The 23002-nt window shown below is 43.8% G+C and overlaps 1 protein-coding gene across 4 annotated transcripts in view; it reads left to right on the forward strand.

Annotated features, from left to right (window-relative positions):
- VRK2 (VRK serine/threonine kinase 2) overlaps nucleotides 1-23002 on the forward strand; it is a gene marked incomplete at its 3' end in the record, with an annotated part of 342168 nt that overhangs the window by 218212 nt on the left and 100954 nt on the right. For all 4 annotated transcript variants that reach the window (XM_082251228.1, XM_082251225.1, XM_082251226.1 and 1 more), the window contains exon 8: nucleotides 5180-5312. In XM_082251228.1, the coding sequence (XP_082107354.1) occupies nucleotides 5180-5312 (133 nt within the window). The remainder of the gene's footprint in view (nucleotides 1-5179; nucleotides 5313-23002) is intronic.

Raw genomic sequence — 23002 nt, forward strand, 5'->3', positions numbered from 1 at the left:
GTGCAGCGCTAAATAAGCTGGAAAAAAAACTGACCCTAAATGGTTAAAAACAGGATAAAAAGGTCCAGGTGATAGTCCATGTAAAAATCTAGTGATTGGAAGGTGCTCAAAGACACAAATCCTCTTAATATGTAAAGATGTGATCCAATGTGCTGGTCCTTCACCATATAAGTTGGCCGCTTTTACCTCATATGAAGACCCCTGAATCAACAGAAGGGTCATAAACGCTTGTACAATAAGACATCCGATTCCTCAGACACAAGATAGCAGACAACCAGTAAATGTCTCGTGATGTCAATGTGTTCATGGATACAGCACAAAGGAATAGGAGCAGATCATAGCGTTTACCATAAAAACCACAATTTTATTAAAATGCAAAAATAGCGTCTTACTTGCAAGAGCACTTAATCAGTGCGAGATATGTACAGCTCTGATCTGATTTCCAGAAGACAGCGGGTGATGTCACAGCTCCTCCCTTCCCTCCGCGTGCGTTACATCCCAAGGGGAGGGACTTCATCAGCGGAATGTGAAAGAGGACAGTGGAAAAATCGGCTTATTTTTACGGAGGGAAGAGAGGACCTTTTTTATTCTGTTTTTAACCATTTAGGGGCTGGTTTGTCCAGCTTTTTTAGCGCTGCACTATTACTGCATTTTGTTCAATCAGACCATGGTCCGGGTCACGGCCCTCCTTTACCCCTTCTTCTGCATTCTGGACTTCACTCCAGTTGCAGTCTTCCCCCATCTCGGCCAGCACCCCCACTCTCAGTTCCTCCCCCTACTACAATTCGTAAAAGGTGCCAAATGGGTGTGATGATGTCATTGTGCAACCACCTGAGTTTTGAAGCTGTCCTTCGGGAATTTTCTTTTAATGGCAACTGCCGCCCATAACAGCATTTTAAGGACAGTGCAAAAATCGGCTGATTTTTACAAACTGTCTGTCAAGGTGACATTTGGGGTTTGTTTGTACTGTCCTGGAATTTTATGGCTTCAAGAAATGAGATATGCAGTCAGAGCATTAGGGCTGAAAAATTATAAATACTGTATTTATCAGCGCATAATGCACACTTTTCTCCCCTGAAAACCGAGTGCAAATAATGTGTGTGTGTTATACGCCAATATTTTCCATTGGTCTGCCTGGGGGGGGGGGGGGGGGGGGAGCGAGCACCGCCAGATCACACAGAGCGGGGATCTCTCGCTTACTCGGCGGCCGCTGTTATACGAAGTCCAGCCTCCTTGACCTACTCCTATGATAGACAGCATATTGGTCGAATTCCAGGACATGTGACGTCTATCATAGGAGTCAGTCCAGGAGGCAGGACTTTCTATAACAGTGGCAGCCTTGTAAGCGGGAGATCCCTGCTCTGTGTAATCCATAAGGTTGCGCTAATGGGCACCGATCAGGCTGCATTTGTTGGCACTGGTGAAGCTGCAGATAGGCACTGATTAGGCTGCATTGATGGGCAATGGTAAAACTGCAGATGGGCACTTTTTTATGCTGCATTGATGGGCAAAGGTGAGGCTGCAGATGGGCACTGATCAGGCTGCATTGATGGGCAATGGTGAGGCTGCATTGAAGCGCACTGCAGAGGCAGCAGATGGGCACTGATGCAGCTGCATTGATAAGCACTGACTTCTATTTTGCATCAAAGTTTTTTAGTTAAAGAGGTTGTAAACCCTCTTGTATAACTTTTACCTATAGGTAAGCCTATATTAAGGCTTACCTATAGGTGCTATAAATATCTCCCAAACTAGCACCGTTTAGGAGATATTTACAGCGCAAACTGCCGATGACGTCATCGGCGCAGGCGCTCTGAGGGAACGGCCACCCGTGCCGTTCCTTCAGAGCTCAGTGCCGTGAACGGCGGCTCCCGCGCGCATGCGCGGGAGTGATGTAATCGCGCCTCCGGCCAATCAGATGGCCGGAGGATGCGAACCCGGAAGCGGGACGGCAGGACATGTCGCCGTCCTGTCGCTGAGGTGGCGGCACGGCGGGGGCTTCGTTTTAAGGTAAGTACTGCATAATGAGCTAGTATGCGATGCATACTAGCTCATTATGCCTTTCTCTTTACAGGGCTTTTTTTTCTCGGATTTTTTTTTTGAGTTTACTTCCTCTTTAACCGCTTGCCGTAGCGGTACGTCACTAGCCTGGGAGGGTCTGGGGAGCGAGCGCGCGCCGCCGGCGGTGCGCTCCAGCGCGGTCACGGACCCCCCCCGCGCGTGTGACCGGCGGACCCGATGTCCGCTGGCCACTCTGCGATCGGCGGGGGAGAGGGAGAAAGTCAGGCAGCTTGTGTAAACAAGCTGCCTGTCATTCTCCTCGGTGTAAAGACACTGATCACACGGATCTACTATGTAGATCCGTTGATCAGTGTCCTTACAGCTCAAGCCACAGCCAATCACAGTAGAAAGCACGCCCCTAGGGACACACACAGCCCCTCCCTCCCAAATAAAGTTAACCCCTTCACTACCAGTGTATTTTTACAGTAACAGTGCATATGTATAGCACTGATTACTGTAGAAATGTCACTGGTAACCCCAAAAGTGTCAAAAATGTCAGTCAAGGGTCCGATCTGTCCGCCCCAATGTCGCAGTACCGCAAAAAAATCGCAGATCGCCGCCATTACGCGTTAAAAAAAAAACCAACAAAAATGACCGAAATCTTTCCCTTTGTTAGTAAACGCGATAACTTTTGCGCAAACCAATAAAAATACGCTTTTTGCGATTTTTTTTTTTTACCAAACATAGGTAGCATAAAACAAATTGGCCGAAAATGTTAAAAAATCTTGATTTTTACATTTATTTTTTGGGGAATTTCATATAAAAAAAATGTGAAAAATATTGTTCTTTTTGCAAAATCGACCCTCTTTTTTTGTTTATAGCGCGTGATCAAAAAAATCGCACAGGTGATCAAATACCACCAAAAGAAAGCTCTGTTTGTGGGAAAAAAAGGACGCCAAATTTGTTTAGGTACAGCGTCGCACGACCGCGCAATTGTCCGTTAAAGTCACGCAGTGCCGAATCGCAAAATACCCCCTGGTCGTTTAGCAGCCAAATCCTCCGGGGCTTAAGTGGTTAAAATTTTAAAAAATTTTCCCGGAAACCTCCCTCTTAAAATTAAGGTGTGTGTTATACATCTATGCGTGTTATACACTGATAAATATGGTATCTACTGTATGCCATCATTTGTAGACTCTATAATTTCACACAATCTAAAAAATTATTTATAATAATATTTGTATTGTGTTTTTATTTATTTTTTTACCAAAGAAAAGCAGCAGAATACATGGTGTTCTAAATATATAGGAATATTGTGTATGTGCAAAGTTTTTATACCAGAAATAATATTTTTTTTTAAATGCTTGATAATTTTCCTTTCTATACAGTAAAAAAATAAAAAAACAAAACACAGTAGTAATTAAATACCACAGAAATAAAGCTCTATCTGTCTTAAAAAAAGAATCTAAAATTAATTTGGGTATAATGTTGCTTGCATGAGTAATTGTCAAACTATCACAGTGCTGAAAACTGTAGAATCTACTACTGGCTTCTTCCAGGTGCCAAACTGTGGCCATCTTCATTTGCTGACGTGCAATGATAGTCATCCTGGCACTTGGCACCATGCTGGAACCTAAACTGAGCAGCACTTGTACAGCTCCGTGTACATTCCGAATAAAACTGCAAGCAGACAGGTAGGTGTGTTTTTTTTTTTGCAGAAGAGACATGGCATGTCTCTTCTGCAAAAAAGATCCTGCCTGCACAATGATATTAATGGTTAGTTTTTTTTTTTTTTTAATAGCAAACATGTCATACTTACCTGCTCTGTGCAGTGGTTTTGCATGAAGCAGCCACAATCCTCCTCTTCTTGGGTTCCCTGCCTGCACTCCTTGCTCCTCCCCCTTGACTCTCCCCCTGCTCTATAGTATGCCTCAATAAGACACACAGAGCCACGGATCGCCCCCCCACTCTCTCCTCTTTTGGCTCACTGGCTGTGATTGACAGCAGTGGGAGCCAGTGGCCAATGAGGAGAGGGGGCTCCGGGACAGCCGAGACTCTCGTGCACATTGCAGGATTGAAAAGGGGCCCAAGTGAGTATAAGAAGGGCTGTGGGTGGGGGGGGGGGGGGAAGCAGCACACAGAATGTTTTAAGTTCAGCTAACAAGGTGCTTTTTGCCTGCAATATGACATTCACAGAAATTTCTTTTCTGCAATGGTAGTTTAAATATTAGTGAGTTATGTGCACTTCTAAAGCACTGCTAAGGGAGCATAGATTCTTCTTGCAACATAGGGACTGGATATGTGAATAACATAGAAGCAGAATGTCTTGCTTTCCATAATATGGATGAACAAAGGCAGATATGCCCACTCTAGGCAACTATTGCTAGGGGAAGGAGTGAACATAGCCATCCAGAAAACGGAAGTGCAATATCTGCATGATCACCAGTTAAAAATAAAGGTTAAAAAAACCTATAAAAATAAATCAATAAAAAAAAAGAAAACTAATGTAGCCACTTTATCTAGGGACTGGTAAGCTACGTTATATCAAAATTGTTTTTAGGTTCAGGTGCGCTTTAATTAAGTTTGCTTAAATTCTTGCCAACTTGAGTTTTTCTCAAGAACACATAAACTTTTATTGCTTACATTGAAGGTTCAGTTTTATGGTGTTTTTTTATATAATTACCACTGTTTCCAGTTGCTTCTTTTTATAATATGAGAGAGACTTTTTGTTACAGTTCCTATATGTTTGGTGGTTTGTACACTAAAAATTCCAAACTTTTCAAACCTTTGTACAATTAACTGAAACATTGTAATGTCAGAGTATTTTAGTGGCATGCAAAACTTCGAAGATATAAACGGAGAGGACACATAAAAGACACATTGCAGTTTATGATGTGTAGATACCCACCTGGAGAGATGAAAGCTTGAGAGATAAAGAGGGGAAAAAAACTGAGAAATGGCTAAATTCAGGAAGAAGATATGACTATGATGGGAAGGATTTAAAGTGGAAGGGTAACAGTTATAGCCCCCAGAAGTGCACATTTTATCTCAAGGCACCATTTGGCTTAAAATAAAATGTAGATCAAAGCTTGTCCTTAACCTATAAGTTTCTTAAGGCTTAATTATAAAGGTTATACTTCCAAAGGACAAAAGCATTATTCATTTATCTGTTCTTGTCTTCCAGGTTTATCTTGCAGATTATGGACTTTCTTACAGATACTGCCCTGATGGGAAACACAAAGAATATAAAGAAGACCCAAGAAAAGGCCACAACGGGACACTTGAGTTTACCAGCTTAGATGCTCACAAGGGGGCCGGTATGTTCCTTTTTATTATTATTACTGTATGAACAGTTTAATTAAAAGAATATATAATGTGTATTGTGAACGCAGTTTTGTGAAGCACTGTGTCATCTTTACGTTTGTAGATGTATAGTAGATTTGTGAATTGCTAACTGTGTGATTAATGTGATCATGGGATGCCTCTGTTAATTTAATATAAACTATGATATATATATATCTATATATATCTCATAAGGAAAAAAAACTATAGTACTTTTATTACAAAGCACATGTAGGATTTAATAATAAAATTGTTTGGTACTGGATATGTAACAATGGGTTGTATTTAATGGGACCAACCCATCCATCCATTTTTTTTTTTTTCTTTTTCTTTAAGTATAGGCCTACCTCTCACAGAAAACTGCATCCTATACATGGATGAGGTGTTAGTTCAAAACATGCTTCATTGCATTTTGGTGAAAATTTTTGACTACAACTAAGCTCCTGGGCAGGGCCGCCATCAGGGGGGTACAGCCCATACACTTGTAAGGGGCCCGAGCATCTGGACGGGCCCGGCTGCCTGGCCGGAATGAGAGGAGGCGGGTACAGAGGTGCTCTGTGGTTGCGCTGGCTTTCTGAATCGGCAGCATTGGCTGCTCTGTGTCACGGAGCTCACAGCTCACGGGGGGCTGAGTGCGTACAGGTGTGAGGGGGGCTGAGTGCGTACAGGTGTGAGGGGGGCTGAGTGCGTACAGGTGTGAGGGGGGCTGAGTGCGTACAGGTGTGAGGGGGGCTGAGTGCGTACAGGTGTGAGGGGGGCTGAGTGCGTACAGGTGTGAGGGGGCTGAGTGCGTACAGGTGTGAGGGGGGCTGAGTGCGTACAGGTGTAAGGGGGGCTGAGTGCGTACAGGTGTGAGGGGGGCTGAGTGCGTACAGGTGTGAGGGGGGCTGAGTGCGTACAGGTGTGAGGGGGGCTGAGTGCGTACAGGTGTGAGGGGGGGCTGAGTGCGTACAGGTGTGAGGGGGGGCTGAGTGCGTACAGGTGTGAGGGGGCTGAGTGCGTACAGGTGTGAGGGGGCTGAGTGCGTACAGGTGTGAGGGGGCTGAGTGCGTACAGGTGTGAGCGGGGACTGTGTGTGTACAGGTGGGAGTGGGGACAGAGTGCGTAAAGGTGTGAGCGGGGACAGAGTGCGTAAAGGTGTGAGCGGGGACAGAGTGCGTACAGGTGTGAGCAGGGACAGAGTGCGTACAGGTGTGAGCGGGGACTAAGTGCGTAAAGGTGTGAGCGGGGGCTGAATGCGTACAGGTGTGAGGGGGGGCTGAATGCGTACAGGTGTGAGGGGGGCTAAGTGCGTACAGGTGTGAGCAGGGGCTGAATGCGCTGGGTGCGTACAGGTGTGGGGGGGGCTGAGTGCGTACAGGTGCGAGGGGGCTGAGTGCATACAGGTGTGAGCGGGGGCTGAATGCGTACAGTTGTGAGCGGGGGCTGAATGCGTACAGTTGTGAGCGGGGGCCGAATGCGTAGAGGTGTGAGGGGGGGCTGAATGCGTACAGGTGTGAGGGGGGCTGAGTGTGTACAGGAGTGAGCGGGGGCTGAGTGCGTATAGGTGTGAGCGGGGGCTGAGTGCGTACAGGTGTGAACGGGGGCTGAGTGCGTACAGGTGTGAGCAGGGGCTGAGTGCGTACAGGTGTGAGCGGGGGCTGAGTGTGTACAGGTGCTGGATTGGGATGTCTTTTTGGGCAAAATATAATTCCTTGCTGCTAAATCTTGAAACACTGATTACTTGGAATACACTTTTCATTCTCATATAATATGTTGTAAGATGCTTAAAATAAAAGTGTGTGTGTATTGAAGGTTTGCTACTTGGTGGATTTGGTGGGACTGCCCGGGGGGGGGGGCAGGGGGGGCAGGCCTAAAGCTGTGTAAAGGGCCCCACAATTTCTGATGGCTGCCCTGCTCCTGGGTGAGGAAAAATGCCTCAGAGGAAAGAATTGTGCGGGGGGGGGGGGATGTTTCCACCAACATGTCATATAGCACGTTTTGACATAACACCTAATCTGTGTGAATGTTGCAGCATTCTACATGAGAGAGAGGTGATGTTTGAACAGGACATACTGGGGTTGACTTACTAAAGGCAAATAGCCTGTTCACTTTGCACTCTGCAAGTGCAGTTGCTCCAGAGCTTAGTATATGCGCAGAAGCTCTGCTGACTTCCATCATCTAATAATGTGCAAGCAAAAATGCTGTTTTTTTATCTTTATTTTCCTTGCATGTGATTGGGTATTCTTTGCAAAGTGAAGATTTACCTTGTTTACTAAGCTCTATAGCAACTGCACTTGCAGAGTGCAACTGCATTTTGCAAAGTGCACAGTTTATTTGCCTTTAGTAAATAAACCCAAATGTATCTTGAGCCAGGCTGGCATGCACTGCTGTTGAGAGCTGCCTACACCATGTATGGCTGGTGAGAGCAGTTAGAGTGAGAGCAGGAATGGACCGTTATTTGATCTTTATTGTTAGTATATTACATTGGAATACCTTCCTGACTGTTACCATTTGGCCCACTGAAGTATGCCAGTCTGGGGTATGCTACTTTATCAGTAAAGATCAAGACTCCCCATCTGGACTTTATTATGTACGGTCATGTATTTGTTTATTTCCGTACTTGTCAGACTTGGGAGAAGCTGAGGAATATATGAGTGGTGCAGAGAAATTACTTGACAGAAAATCAACCTTTTTATAGAAAAATGTCCCACACGATAATTATGTCATATTGAAAGTTTTATACTCTAAAAAGAACACATAAACTGTTTGCAGTATATACTGTATAACTATTAAGGGTAAGCCCTAAAAAATTAACCAGTGGAAGAAGAAAATAGGTCTTTCCCTATTCACTGTTTGATTCCCCTCTACACTGGCTACAGCTTTCTTCTAAGTGGTCAATGATCCTGGTTAACATTGTTAGCTGAGCTCAATTCACCACATCTACAATGGAGAAGAGGTGCCAGTTTTGCACCTGTGTGCATGAGTTCTTATGTACCCACGTGAAAATGAAAGCTTGTGACTTTCAGTTAATTGCTGTCAAAACTCTGTTGTGAAGAGTTCTCTAAATCTTTTGCACCTTGCCTTTTTAAAACTGTTCTTTCTGGCCTCTTCTATATTCTACTTACTTAAACTCACGTTGATGGTATTGGAAACACATTTCCAGCTAAATTACATACATAGTCCTTTTTTTATTGGATATTGATTGCACTGCCTTGCATTCCCAGGCAGACTTAATTCAACAATTCCCTAATTAGTTAAAGTCATAACCTATGTCTTGTATTCATTTACCATTAATTAAACCTTAGTTGTTTATTACATTGCGGTCTCAATCCAGCAGACAGCCACAGGAACCAAGGAAGAAGAGTCTGCGGACTGTGATGGCACCTAAGGTCAATGCTGAAAATATATTGTATAAAATTTTACTGTTGACAGAATGGCTGAGAATCGATGTGGTCAATGCAGCAATGCTTTCTCAGTTGCTCTGTCAGCAAGACAAAAAGTCAATTGAAATATTATACTGGAAGAAAAATAACTGATTTTTATATGATCCAGATTTGCAAAACTGTATTGTATTTTTGAGTCTATCTCCATGCTATAAACCTGAATATCATATTTAATTTATTGGGACTGATACTGTACCAAGTGCAGGCTTTTCATTTTTGTTGTTTCAGTTGCTTTATAGCCTGTTGCTTTGTTCTTTCAAAATCTTGTTGATCAAAATTGCTTCATTTATTCTTTTTTTGCCTGTTAAAGGGCCATTGACGTAGATTAACAAGAGGGTTGGAAACTAGTACTTTTAAAAACTGGTTATTAGGGCTAAAATATAGTCTATATCTTAATTGTACAGTACAGGGCTAATATTCACTGACCATGATGGGTTACATGCAAGCTACCTACCTTCAGGTGATTGGACACTAGAATAAAACTCGCTAGGCCCTCCCCTAATGCACACTCCTTTGACCCAGCCCTATCCATGAGACTCCATATTTTTGTTGGTGTTCTTAGGTGATGGACCTATTTTCCTCTGAGGGAATTTTTTCTTTTTAAACCATTCCAATTTTTTTTGTCACTTGTCAATATCTGACTGCCTAATGCCCTGATCTGTCTCGCAGTTTCCACATCAATTACCCTCGGAATGTACCTTTGGAACTGTACTCAGAGCCCACTGCGTAGGGATGGGCTGTAATGTTTGCTCTTTGGTACACTGGATACTGTGTTGGGCGCTCACCAAGGCATGAAGTGCTATGTGTGTAGTTAGCCCCAGGGTGCTATACAGGTTCAAGGCAGTAGTCCATTTCTATGGTTCCCGAACCCTGAAGGCCCCTGTGAGGTTATACCCACTGAGACGGGCATAGCCTGGACCTCTAGTAGGCCCAGAGTTGTAGATAAGGTAAGACAGGGTTTTCCTGTATGTTAACAATGGTTCCTGGCTTTCATTATCAATATCCTCAGTGCCTAGCACACTCTGCTGTTTTATAGGCAAAGGATTTGGGCGTTACTCATTTTAATACTTCCTGCTATCTTGTCTCTAGCTTTTCCTGCTTGATGCATTCCCACATGCCTATTTTATTGAAAATGTACACAGCACGTTGCTACACTCCTGCTGCTATCTCCTACAAATACACAGAGCACGGTTAGCATCTGGGTTATAATGGCTCCTGTATCTGGACATGCAACACTCCATCCATTCTGCTGCCCATCCTGTGATTAAACACAACTGGAATCCCCTCACTTGACAATGGCAAATCAGAGGTGCAAGGGAGCTTGGACAAAAGGGATGAATAACATGTGTTCTGCAGACGGCCTACTCCTGTAACTCAGAATGCCACTCAGGGTGATAGTTGTTCCTTTGTCCCAGAGCAATGTCCTAATATGACACCACTCTCCTCATCTGAATACAGCTCCCTCTCAGGTTTGTACCATGTGGCCTGTCTTACAAAAGCAAATTTACCTGCCAGAATATCTGGATTCTTTCAAAAACTTTCAGCTGTTCTAAAGCTGTTAGTTTACAGAATCGCTACATTTTCTCTATTCTTCCTAATACTGTTCAGGAATCAGAGGGGGACTTCCTTTACTTGAAGATATTGTGGAGAAGTATTGAGAACCCTGATTTTGAAGAAGAGGTTGCCGAGGATTTTCCTTCCTCTGCTTTTTATGACGTGCAAGCTATAGCTTCACGTCATATGTTCTCTATTATAGACACACTAAAGGCCAAAACAGGCATTTATGTGTACTAAAAGACTAAGTAAAAAAAATTTACACACACACACTGATTATCTACTTTATGAGGTTTGGCATTTTTGGTGAGATTTAACCTATGACTAATGGTTTTAAGAAGAAACAGGCTATTGCAGTAGTGGATCCTGCTATTTAAGTTCTCAAAAAACACATTATAGGTTTTATTGAAGATGTTCTCTTTTAAGGATTCTCAAGGTCTTATTTGCTCTTGCAGGTCCAGCCCTGCAGCCTGCAATTGCTGCAATGTCTATTTGCCAGTGTAGCGCCTACCTCACAGGAGTCGCTGGTGATTTTGGGTTCTCTGTTCTGTCAGGTGCGCAGTCCCCACTGACGCACCTGGTTCTAAGTAGAAGGCCGCTCACACCTATGTAACCTAAGCATTACTATGAAACCATTCTACAACACTATGCAGGAAGTAGGCCAATAAATTGGTAGTTGATTAAAAGGATGCATTAAAGCAATGCAGTTAAATAATGCATAAATCCAAGCACAGGAAATCAAGCAGATTTCAAGATGCTGTACTAGATAAATAGGCAATGATCCCTAAGCTGGCATCAGTTGAGCTGTAACAATGTTAAACCAAACTATAACTGCTGCAAAACAAGGTTGAAATATAGGCATGAACCAACGCAGGAAAGTAAAGGTCCTTGTGTGCACACTACACATACATCCCCAATAGCTGGTGGGTATATGTGTTCCTGACAGAGGGGTACCCTGGAAGGTGCCTGCAAAGTGCTTAGGTGACTCAGTGTTGGCCAGCTTTTGTTGGGGCATTTCTGTATGTTGTCCACATATAGCTGTCCCTTTTTAAGAGTGTGCAGCTTTTTGGCTGCTGAACCATGAGCAGTCTCTATTGCCTTAACTGCGTCAGTGTTGATATAAGCACGGAGGGTCAGCTCACCCCTCCTGGTACACAGGAATCTGGTCCTGATCACTTGGCAGTCTGCAGTCCTCTGACGTCCGGTCCTAGCAGCTCAATCTTTAAGCTCGGATTCCAACAAGGCTCAGTCTCTTACTGCTACAACAACAGGTCTCTCCTGCTCTAGTCCCATTTAGTAAAAAAGTCTAAATCTATGTGCATAGCCTCCCTGGATCACACGATTTCTGAGGTCTTGGCTTTAGAGGACTGTATAAGACAACCATCTCCCTTGGCTGATGGTCTGAATGTTTGATTTATTTTCTCTTTTTCTCACTGAGATCTATATATTGGCTGTTACCAGAAGTATACTGGCTATCCTTGAGAGGAAGGGAATTTCCTCCATGGGCCTCCTCTTTTTTAACACTAATTGTTCAACACTGCATCCATGAGTTGTGGTTGGCTAGGTTCCTCTATATGCTCCAGTGTCTATCCGGGGAGACCTTTATGCATGTACTGTATGTACATACTCTAGCCAGGTGAAACCTATTCATTGTTTATTCCCCCCATTGTGTGTCCTGAAGAAGCAGACCAGCGAAATGCATTGGCGCACAGGGGTTCACTTGCCTTAAATCATGTAACAAATACAAATTTTGTAAAATATTGGGTCTGTTATGACTCGGTTCTGTGATACTTATGAACATATGTTTTTTTTAGCTATTTTTTTCTGGGTATAAATCTCTATTTTTATTGTTGTGTAAAAATAAAAGATGGGTTGTATATAAAAAGAATTGTAGTCCAACTTGCCTTTAAAGCCCGCCCTAGTTGTTTTTCTTCTTTTGTTTTCAAATATACATACGAATGTGGCAAGGGAGTGGTTATAATAATTGTATTGTTTTTTTTCAGGCTCCCCAGGCCTCAACCTTAACCTCGAAGTCAAGGTTTAACACTTCCTTTCATCTCAAGTCCTGGAGTTCTAAGTCCACCAAGTGTACCCAGAAGGCCTCTTCACAGTGAAGGGGCTTCCCTACTCCTCGGAGTGGAGGTACATCAGTTAATATTCGTATTAGTCTGGATCCAAGTTGTCCTAGACCTCTGGGTCCAATATGACAAAAATACAAAAATAGCCCCATTCCATTTAACCAGTTCATCACCAAAAGAAGGCAGATTTAGTAACTGCTTTGCACCAACTTCAGACACGAGGAGTGGTTCTATCAGTTCCTTTTAAAAGAACGGTTTCATAGTTTCTATTCAAACCTGTTCACAGTCCCAAAACCAGATGGGGGTCCCTGCCCAATGCTGGACTTAAAATCTCTAAATGGATTTCTTTATGTGCCAAAGTCCTGGGGGAATTTCTGGAATGAGAAGACATATACAAGATGCCTATCTACACATCCCCTTGTTCTCCTCATATCAACTCTTTCCATGTTTAGCTGTGGGAGACCACACTTCTTTTTTGTAGCACTATCATTCGGGTTATATTCTGAACTCGAAGTGTTCACGGAAGTGATCTCCCCTTTTTAGCTCTTCTGCGAACCCAGGGCATTCATGTCACAGATTGCCTGAAAGACCTCCTACTGAAGGACTCCTCAGCCACAACCTTATCTGGTCTTGTATTGCCTTGCCTTGTATGCCAACATCTTGTCTGCCAATGTCCAAAGGAGAGAATCTTCCTCCTTCAGGAAAAAAATTACTCCCCTAAAAGTCCCACATGTGGACCCTTAGTTCAAAATGACACCCCTTAGCTTCTGCATGAGTGTTCTGGGCCTAATTGTAGCCTCTTTCGAGGCAGTTCTCTGTGCCCAGTTTCATTCCAGACCTCTTAAATCCAACATACTCACCAAATGGGCCAGGGATCCTCTAGCCTCAGTATATGCTAGATAGTGCAAGATAGGGGAGGAAAGGGCTACAGTTATTCTCATAGCACCAAACTGGCCCAGAAGAACGCGGTACACAGACATATTGGGAACCACTGGTAGACAGTCTTTTTCCTCGTTCAAACAGATCAGATGTACTGGCCCAAGACCCCTTGTTCAATTTGCTTCTCAGTCGCTGGATTTATTTACAGATTTATGAAATTAAGGATAAAGATCTTAAAGATAAGGGTGTTCTTGACTGTTATTTTCACAAAACATAGAGCAAGAAAATACAGCTCCTGCAAGATTTACAATCGCACATGGACGGCTTACTTTTATGGCTTAACCCTTGGGAATATGCTTATCACTGGCATTTTGGCCTTTCAGTCTGGACTTAACCAACCTCTGGCCCTGAATATCCTCAAAGGACAGGTTTTTACTTTATCCATTCTCTTCCGGAAACTTTTTGCCTCTCAATCCCTAATCAAGACTTTTCTTCAGGGAGTTGCTCATATGAATTTGACCTCCTTTGCCATATTAGGATCTCAACCTGGTGCTCTCTGGTCTTCAGAGGCCCTCTTTTTTATTTGATTATAATAAGGTTGTCTTCCAGGTTGCCATTAGGTGTGCTTCTGAATTGGCAGCTCTTTTGTGTAAAGAGCCTTTTCTTGTTTTATACCGGGACAAAGTGGTTTTACACCTCAATTCATTCTCCCTCCTTCCCTCTGTCCTGCTCAAAAACATGACAAGAGTAATTTCCCTCTTTGTTCTAACTGGAGGTCCTCTTCGAGGATCAGAGGATCAGACAACCTATTTCCAGGGCCTACACACCTAAGGAAAGGAAGGGTTTATTCCAGCAGAGCTGTTGGTGTCTCCTGGACTTTTCAGCATTAAAGTGGTTGTAAAGGCCTAAGGTTTTTACCTTCATGCATCCTGTGCATGAAGGCAAAAAAACATCTGCGTGCTGCTCCCCCTACAACCCCCCCCCCCCCCAGTACTCACTTGAACCCCCTCTTGATCTAGCCATGTGGTTGTAAAGGCTGAAGGTTTTTTTATCTTCATGAATTCTGTGCGTGAAGGTAAAAAAACATCTGTGTCCTGAGGAGAGCGCCGGGGTGGATGCATAGAGCAGGGCTCAGGAGCGAGCACCCACCAGTGCCCACATAGCAAGTGGCTTGCTATGGGGGGGGGGTACCCGTGGAGGACTGGAAAAGGAGAGGATCAGGGTTGCTTTGTACAAAACCACTGCAAAGAGCAGATAAGTATGACACGTTTGTGAAAAAAATCTTTAGCATTGCTTTAAGAACTTGTATGCCAGATTTTATTTGCTTGGGCTATTCCATGGTCTGTGAAGTCCTATGTCCTGTATTGTACGATTAAGATAATCAGGAATTTACAGGCAAGTCAAAATTCCAATCTTGGAGTACAGTACAGGACATAGGTCTCTCCCCTATGTGTCTTGATCACTCCCTATTGCTTTCCAAAAAACTGAAGTCGCACACACAGAGTGGGCGGGGTGTTATAAATGTGCTCTAGGGGTGGCCCCAGTGGCCTGTGTAGCACATCTGGTATCTGGGGCCTGTCATTTTTTATATCTCCCCCCAAAAAAAAAGTATTTAGAAAAAAAAACTCTCGATTGTGGATGTGGTGAAATTGTGTTAACAATGGGAGGAGCTTAAAATGATAGTTAAATAAAAAAATTAAGCCTATTTCCAACAGTTCTTTTACACATAAAATATGTTTTAATGACTGTGCCACAAGTGATAGTGTAAGGAATGGTTCACACTAGTGTTGGTCTCTGAAGAGCGATCTACGTTTAGATCCCTTTTCAGAGTGCTTTTGACAAACAGTAAGGAGGTGGTGTATCACCTACTCACCCCTCAGTACAGACCCCCCTTCAACACAGACAGACCCTCCAGTACAGATGCCCCCCTAGCACAATTTGACCTCTCAGACCCCACAGTAAAGAACCCCCCCCCCCCTGCTCATCCACCCAGTACAGACCTCTCAGTACAGACTAACCCCTCCTAACATTCCTAAATCTCTCCTCAGTACAAGCCCTTCAGTACAGACACCCCACGCTCCCTAGTACATATCCCTCAGATACAGAAAACACCTTCACCTCCCCAGTACAAATACCCCTCATCCCCCACCCTCTAGGATATGGAACTATATTAACAGATAACACCCTCCCACACACACTCACTCTCCAGATAACATATGCCGGCAGATCAGAGGATCATAGGTTAAGTTTGGAGAAGTCCGGAGCAGGGAAGGAAATGGGTAGAGGGTGCCGGCTCACTGGTGGGGGTGCTGCAGCTGGCTGACTTTTTCTCTTCATGTCAGAAAAGTAAATTAGATGCGGCTGCAGCATCCCCAGTGATCCCAGATTCAGTGCAGACCACCACTTCCCCCCCCCCCCCCGCACCCCCATTACTACACCCCTGGGTGGCTTTAACAAGTTTTTTTTCTGGTGTTTAAACCAAAGTTAGCCCATATGTAATCTACATGTTATGAATCTACACATCTATCCATTTAGTAGATGCTGGAAAGTTAAGGCAGCTAGGAAGTGTTTTTCTTTTTTTTTTTATTTATTTATTTTTTGTATGTTGAATTTTTAATAAGGTTTATCAGAAATAACAAAAATGGTAAGCAGTATTTGCCATACATTATGCTTTAGAAAGGAGAATCAAATGAGTGGATATTATCGATGTAACAAAAGGAACAGGATTCCGTTAAGTGAACAACGGAATCAGAACAAAGTGTTATCTATAAAGTAAAGGGCATTGTCCAGCACCCCATCTGGGATCAAATTGTGTCATGGGGGGAAGACAATCCGCCCTGCCCTAACATTCATTAGGGAGGGATATAAAGGCAATTAACAAAAGTGGATAGGGTTACTGCAGGATGCTAAAAGAAAAATAAAACTTTGAAAATTTTAATTGTGGTGCTATCTAGGGTGTGTTGAAAGTTTTGTTGAAACAATTCACGCCACTGAGACCAATTAACTTGAGTCGAGGACAGGCGTCCTTCATAGGAGGCAAACATACGTACATAGGAACCATGGGTGTGCACCAGGGAGATCACCTTGCTTCTGTTGGGGGTATTTGGGGATTTCCAGTTACAAACAATTGCTAATCTGGCCGCTAGGAGAATATGGGAGGCAATACATCTTATATGGGGCAGAAAATTATCAAGACCTATGCCTAGCAACGCAAGTGTAGGAGAGGGTTTCATATCTACTTTGGTCACTTCAAAGATTAGTTGGAAGTTGATCCTCCAGAAGGTGGATACCCTGGTGCATTCCCAAAGGATGTGGTACAACATTCCTGTAGCCCCACAGTTTCTCCAGCATAGGGACGTGGTGGTTGTGTCAAATTTGTGGATCAAAGATGGGGTGACATACCAGTGGAGTGTGAATTAATGAACCAGTTTGTGAAGGTTGGAGGAGTGGGATGCATTGAGGTTGAGTTTTAGGGCAGCTAACCATTGGGAATTGCTAAAAGATTGGCCTATTTCTTCTTCCCATTTTAGCATTGGGGGTTAACTTTTTAAAGGAGGTTTTGTCCTGTATGAGGTTGTAAAATAGGGTGATTCCTTTGGTGTGGGTGTCATTTCCCAATAGGTATTTCCAGGCTTGAGCGTTCAGGGTGGGGGCTTTTGGAGAAGACAGTGGATCACAAGGTTGTAAACGGTTTAAGGAGATTGTTGGGGAAGAGGTCAGAGACACGTAGTAGGCTCTTGTCCTGCCACTTTTTCAGAGATAAGTTAGGAACAATTAGGGAGAGTTTTTCAGCTGGCCCTGGGATGATGCGTGGCGTGACCCCTTTGGAAGCATGTAAGAGAAGTCAGTGACAGCCTTTACTGTGGCCTTAATGGTTTGGGAGAGATTCCTGTGTAGTGAGTTCACTTTGGGTGTGCTAAGTAACCAATTGCTCAGGAGGTGGACATACCATAAGCGGGTGTGATTGGTTGTGACCCAGGTTTTAAGTTGTGCTAGAAGGGAAGCTGTATAGTAGTCCTTAATAATTGGAAACCCCATGCCTCCCACTCTTCTCCAGCATGATCGTCGTGTGCGTCGACAAGATCGTTAATAGTGGAGGTGATGGCTCCCTTATTTGTTTCTACATGGACATCCTATTCTCTAGGATGGTGACTGAGTGATTGATTTTCTGAAATAGAGTGAGCATCACGGGCTGACTGTCAACTTTCGGCCCAGAGGCAAGTACAATCCAGAGGCCCATGGTGCAGCGACTTGGGCCCCCTCCCACTCTCCCTCTTCCTGGCCTCCTTCTGACCCCCATTCCAGGCTGAAGCTCTGCTCCAGGTACTCTCTACCCACTGTACAAATCCGGGTTTACACCAACCATGCTGGGGGGGGGGGGGGGGGAGGCCTTTGCTCTGTGCTTTTTTTCATCCTGCACTCAGTAGGTCAGCAGCAGGGACTTTTTACTTCTGTTCACCATGATTTATTTAGGCATGTCTGTGGCAGAAGCGGTGCAGCCTTTTTACAGGGCATCAGAGTGGCCCAGAGGGCAATTTCCCCCCTGCCCCTTAGCCCAGTCCTCCCCTGGTGAGCATATCTGCTTGAAGGGAGCGCCTCGGGGACATGAGTATTTCTTTTAGTGTATTGTTCATAACAGGTTGTTCCATAGTGAGGTAGGAGGCTGTGGGGTCTGGCTGAGAGCCCTGGAGTCCCTGAATGGCAGGCTGCATATTTATTTTGTGGTGCGCTGGGCTTGGGGAATCTAGCCTGATCCTGGCTTTAGCTGGACTGTCAGCTGCAGGGGTACCCAGTGGAGATAGTAGTGGGCTGCTGAAATCCTGCTGTTGTTGGTCTGCAGGTGGAGAAGATCCCTGTGGTGGCTGAGAGACTGAGAAAGCAGCTGGACCGCATGTCAGTGAGCCGGCCGCAGCGCCATCTTGGCGGCACCGCTCGGCCAGCTGATACATAAATCTGTCAGTTTCTTTGGGTGTCTGTCCCCCTTTATTTTTATGGACATGCCGCTGGGCAAGGGGCAGAGTGTGGGTTGGATTCAGGTGGCTTACCGAGCCTCAGAGGTGCTGTCGGACGCTGAAATCTCCCCGCCTGATGAGAGGATCCTGTAGTTTAGGCGTCCATACTGTCTGCGCGCTGGGCATGTCCCCCACCCTTTTTTTCATATCTCTTGGGACTGTTGGTGAGTGCTCTGTGCTTTACTAATACTTAAAACATCATGACCATTTGGTTGATTTACTAAAACTAAAGAGTGCAAAATCTGGTGCAGCTGTGCATGGTAGCATGGCAGACAATTTTTTTATCAAAATTCAGAATCCTTTACACCTTTTTAACATGTACAGGATCTTTCTCAAGTTCTGCCACTGCCATTTGTCAAACTACATCAGCCAGGTTCCATTACTGCAATTCAGATGTCCTGGTTGCTACATTTGTCCTACACTGATTGTCAACAAGACACTTTGTGGGGCAGATAAATTCAGTCACTCTTAAGTCATTGATTTTGGCCATTCTTATGGCCTCTACCTTTCTGCCACCCACACATTCCTTTTGGCCCAGTGTAGGATGTTAGTCCAATCAGAACTGCCCTGAAAAGTGGGCATAACCGTGCAGACTATATAGATACTGTAAAGTTTGGGGGTTCTAGCTCCACCGGATTGAGTGCACAACCGTTTAAAACATAAACAAAAAGGCTTTATTTCAGCAAACTTAAACAGGCTTCCAGCAGTGCATAAATCAAACACAAAATAAAGTCTGCTTTTCTTCAGCACAAAGGAATAAAGCAAGAAAAAAAGGCACATACGGTTTTGTGGATGGGTCTTCACCCCAAGGTTTGTAACAGTCCTTAATAGACCTCTCAGCAGCTTCCAGCAAACTTGCAGCTCCTTCAGACAGGTGCAACCACCAAACTACTCCTCCCCCACACTCACCTATTGCTGCTTCCTGTCTCTTAAGGACTGCTTCTCATGGGTCTTAACCCTGTGTGTGCTGGAATCCCTTATGGTCAGGGGTGGGGGCTCTTTCCCACCCGAATATCACTACAGAGCCCCCCAAATTCCGGGTCCCAAATATCGCTCTATTCAACACAGAGAGAACTGCGATTCAGTCCTCCTGATTTTAGCTATTTCCAGGAATTTCTCACCCGTCTTGGGTGACCCCCTGAACATTTCCCAACTTCCCTTAAAGAGACCACAACCCAAACACAGGAGATATATAGCGACTGTCCAGGACCCAACCTTGGCGTCCTGTACAGATACCCAGATAGCAGTTTTCTTTTTAAAGCAGAACTTCACTCTCTATGTCAACATTGACTATTTGTAATCCCTATGCTGCTAGAATTAGAAAATAGATATGAAATTATATCACATTTACAGGTTTTAAATTTATGTTTTACATTTATTCAGTTACTTCCTGGTTTCCAGGTCTAGGCAAATGTGATACATCCTAGGGGTCCCCAGGAGGAGGCGAGGGGGGGGGGGGTTCTTAGCTACACCCTGTAGCTGAGGGTTTTCTTAGTACACCCTTCTGCCTGCATGCCTGAGCTAAAGTCAGATGGACTCCAGGAGGTAAATACAATATTAATAATCTGCCCTTACCATCCATGGCCAGAAATGCTAGGGTTGTTTTTCAAAGTGATTTCTCAGCAAAATAAAGCATGGAGACATGGATGGAGGAGCTTGCTATGATCATTAAAAATGATCATTAAAAATTTATTAAATGGCATTTTTGGTTTGTGGTGCTCAGATGCAATGTAATTCTGCTTTAAGTGACCATTTTAAAATCTGATTTTACTTCCATGTAAAGAGCAACCACAGATGTAGAAACTATGGGTAGGTTCTGCTCCAAGTTAAGTCTAGTGTTATGTACCATAAAATCATTCCCAACAATACCACATTACAGATATTGTGTATTAAGCAGCATGGCTCATGTTGAAACAAGTGCCATGTTTCTGTCCTGATAAAACATGAGTGTGGGTATGTTGAGGATCTGTATCAGCAGGGAAACACTGTCACTTAGGAGACTGGGGAGGAATTGAGAAATAAATTACACATTATCTGCAGCCTCATGTCTTTCAAGTACCAGTGAATCATTTTAGAGTGGTTTTAGAGCTGCTTCCATTTACACAGGTAAAACTATAAATTCACAGGTGAAGCCAGCACTGCTGAAACATTTCCCATGCTTTCTTATTGATGCAGTGTCCTGTGCTGGTACTGTACTTCATTTTTGAGTGTAGTTGTGCAATTTTGTGAATGCACTTACATAAACCTTTGCATATTTGTTTTAGATTTCTACAGCATAAGGCCCAGTTCACATTAGGCAGTTTGGAATTGTGGCAGAAACCTGGTTTGATTTTTCTGCTGAACAGAATCGCGCCACTATCGCAGCAAAACACGCATTTAAAAATCGTGCAAAGCTCGTAGCTGAAAAATGAGCAGGAATTTATTTTGGGCAACATACACACATAGGGCAGCTCATTGAAGTTAGGGGGGTGCCCTATGTGTGACATGCGGAAATTTGTGTAAATTGCACTGAAAAAAATCGTGAGCTTGTTAGGGTTTTAGTCTTGGGTACTAAAAACGAAAATTCAACATTTCTTTTAAGCTCTCAATATTTTTAACCAAAACAGATTGTGAACAATTAGAGGCTCAGGATATAGCATTCAAGTAAAACACTTCAATATTTTTTAATATATTTAATAAATAAAAAAAATGTCATGTTTACCATTGCCAGACACACGGTGGCATGATCCATGTCTGCGCTTACAAGCTTGTAATATGCTTCATATTGGCTATTGCATTAGTATGGGGAGATCCTCTGAGACCCTCCCTCACCTCATCTTTATCCTCCAGGTCCATATTGTGTATTCTGTGCTTACTGCCCATCCTGATTGATTGTATTTGATGTGCCTAAAGCAAGTCACTGTCCTGGTGTTAGGGTATCTGAGGGACAGGACATGATGGAAAATCTCTATAATGGAAGCCCAAATGGCAGAAAAAAACACTTTTTTATTACAATGGAAGAAGGTTTAAACTTACAGTATGTCCTTTTTTTTTTTTCTTTATCGTACATCATAGCACACAGAGCAAGCTATAAATCATGACTACTTGGTTTATGCAGTAACTACAAGTTATTAGACACTGGCAAAAAAAAAGACAGGAAGCCCTTTCCTATATAACTGATCTCATGCAGGAAGTACCTCAGTTTTTTTTCACCAGTATCCTAAAGTGGTGGTCACTGATGCAGCTCTAGAATGGATGGTACCTGGACCCCGCTGTAAAGGAAGACGCCTAGACATGGGAACAGCCTGTAATGTGACCATGCGGCACTGGACCCTGCATAGATGGAACCCTTTGTAGTAATAACTGGCCAGGACAGTGGACTCCAAGAAGGTGAATTGAGTCCCTGAAGGTCCTAAGAGGCATTGCCTGCCATTATGGGTTAAGATTTGATCCTGATCTTATTCTGGATGAACCCTGCCTTAGCAGGGATATGATGGCAGCTCTCTGGGATACTTGTCAGTGGAAGGTGGATCAGAAGGCATTTTCCTTCCCCTTTCCTTTGGGGCAGAGGAGGAAGTATAAAGTTCCCAGTCATTCCATTTTACATCCTCCTCTATAGGAGGTAGCATGCGGACTGGGCTAATCCTGACAAGATGTTTGTTCGCCCAAAGAGGTTGCTAAGCCATATCCTATGGAGGAAAGATTCACAAAGAGGTGTATGACCTTTCAGTCTTTAGGGTTCCAGCTGATTACCATTTGAAAATATTAATGCATTCTTTGCTTTAGGCCGGCTGTGGCATTTATTGGTCTTAAGGGCAGAATGAAGCAGCTGTTAAAAGTTGGACGCTGCTGACAGCAAGGCTGACCGAAGTGAAGGTTTAGAAGATTCCCTTTCTGTCTTACTGTGGATGCTTAAAGGAATATATTCAGCCAATTTTGCGCTTAGGACTTTGCCCCTCCACAAGAGTAGGATTTTTCGACTGAAAGCCCTGTATTCACAGGCCGAACATTGGGTGGTATCGGCTGGTTCTATAGAAACCTGCCAATATTCGACCCATACATACGGCAGCCGGTCTGGCTTCTGTCAAAGGGGCATAACTGATTGGCATCCAATTAGTGCTCTTAGCCAATGTCTCAAAGCACTGACTGGTGTGTTCTGGCAGGGAGGCCACCCCCCTGTCAGAACACAATAGCTCAGTGGGGGAGATCACTGTACTAACATTGGATTGTTAGTACAGCTGCTCCTCTCAAATGCCTTTGTTTTCTTTCGTTCAGCCCGCTGGGTTAAATTAACAAAAAACTGCTAGCGTGTACTAGGCGTTAGTCTCCTTCGCTATAGAGGGGTGCACCTACTTGTGTGGGTTGGGTACATTTGCAAGCATTTTTGGAAGCATGGCAGTGGCTATTACCCATCAAATGGGTCTGTTATACGATTTCTCTCGATTGCAAGGAATTGCCCTTGGCTTTTTTATGCTTTCAAGTGTTATTTGGATCTGCAAAAAAGGATTGTTGCTGTTGCAAGCTCTCGATCACCTTTCAGAGCATGATTATGCCAGTTCTAGGGGACCAAAGGGGTTTGAAGCCCTGCTAAAACCATGTTACGGTTTAAAATCCAAACAATGAAATTTGTCTGATCTCCTGGTTTTAAATGTCTTAACAGTTTTCTTTATGTACAAGAATCTCAGATTGAGTAAGTGCGTGCAGTAGTAGCATTACTCCAACCATAAGTGTTTTTCTG

The sequence above is a fragment of the Pelophylax lessonae genome, assembly GCF_965119305.1.
Source record: "Pelophylax lessonae genome assembly, chromosome: 3".
NCBI lineage: Eukaryota > Metazoa > Chordata > Amphibia > Anura > Ranidae > Pelophylax > Pelophylax lessonae.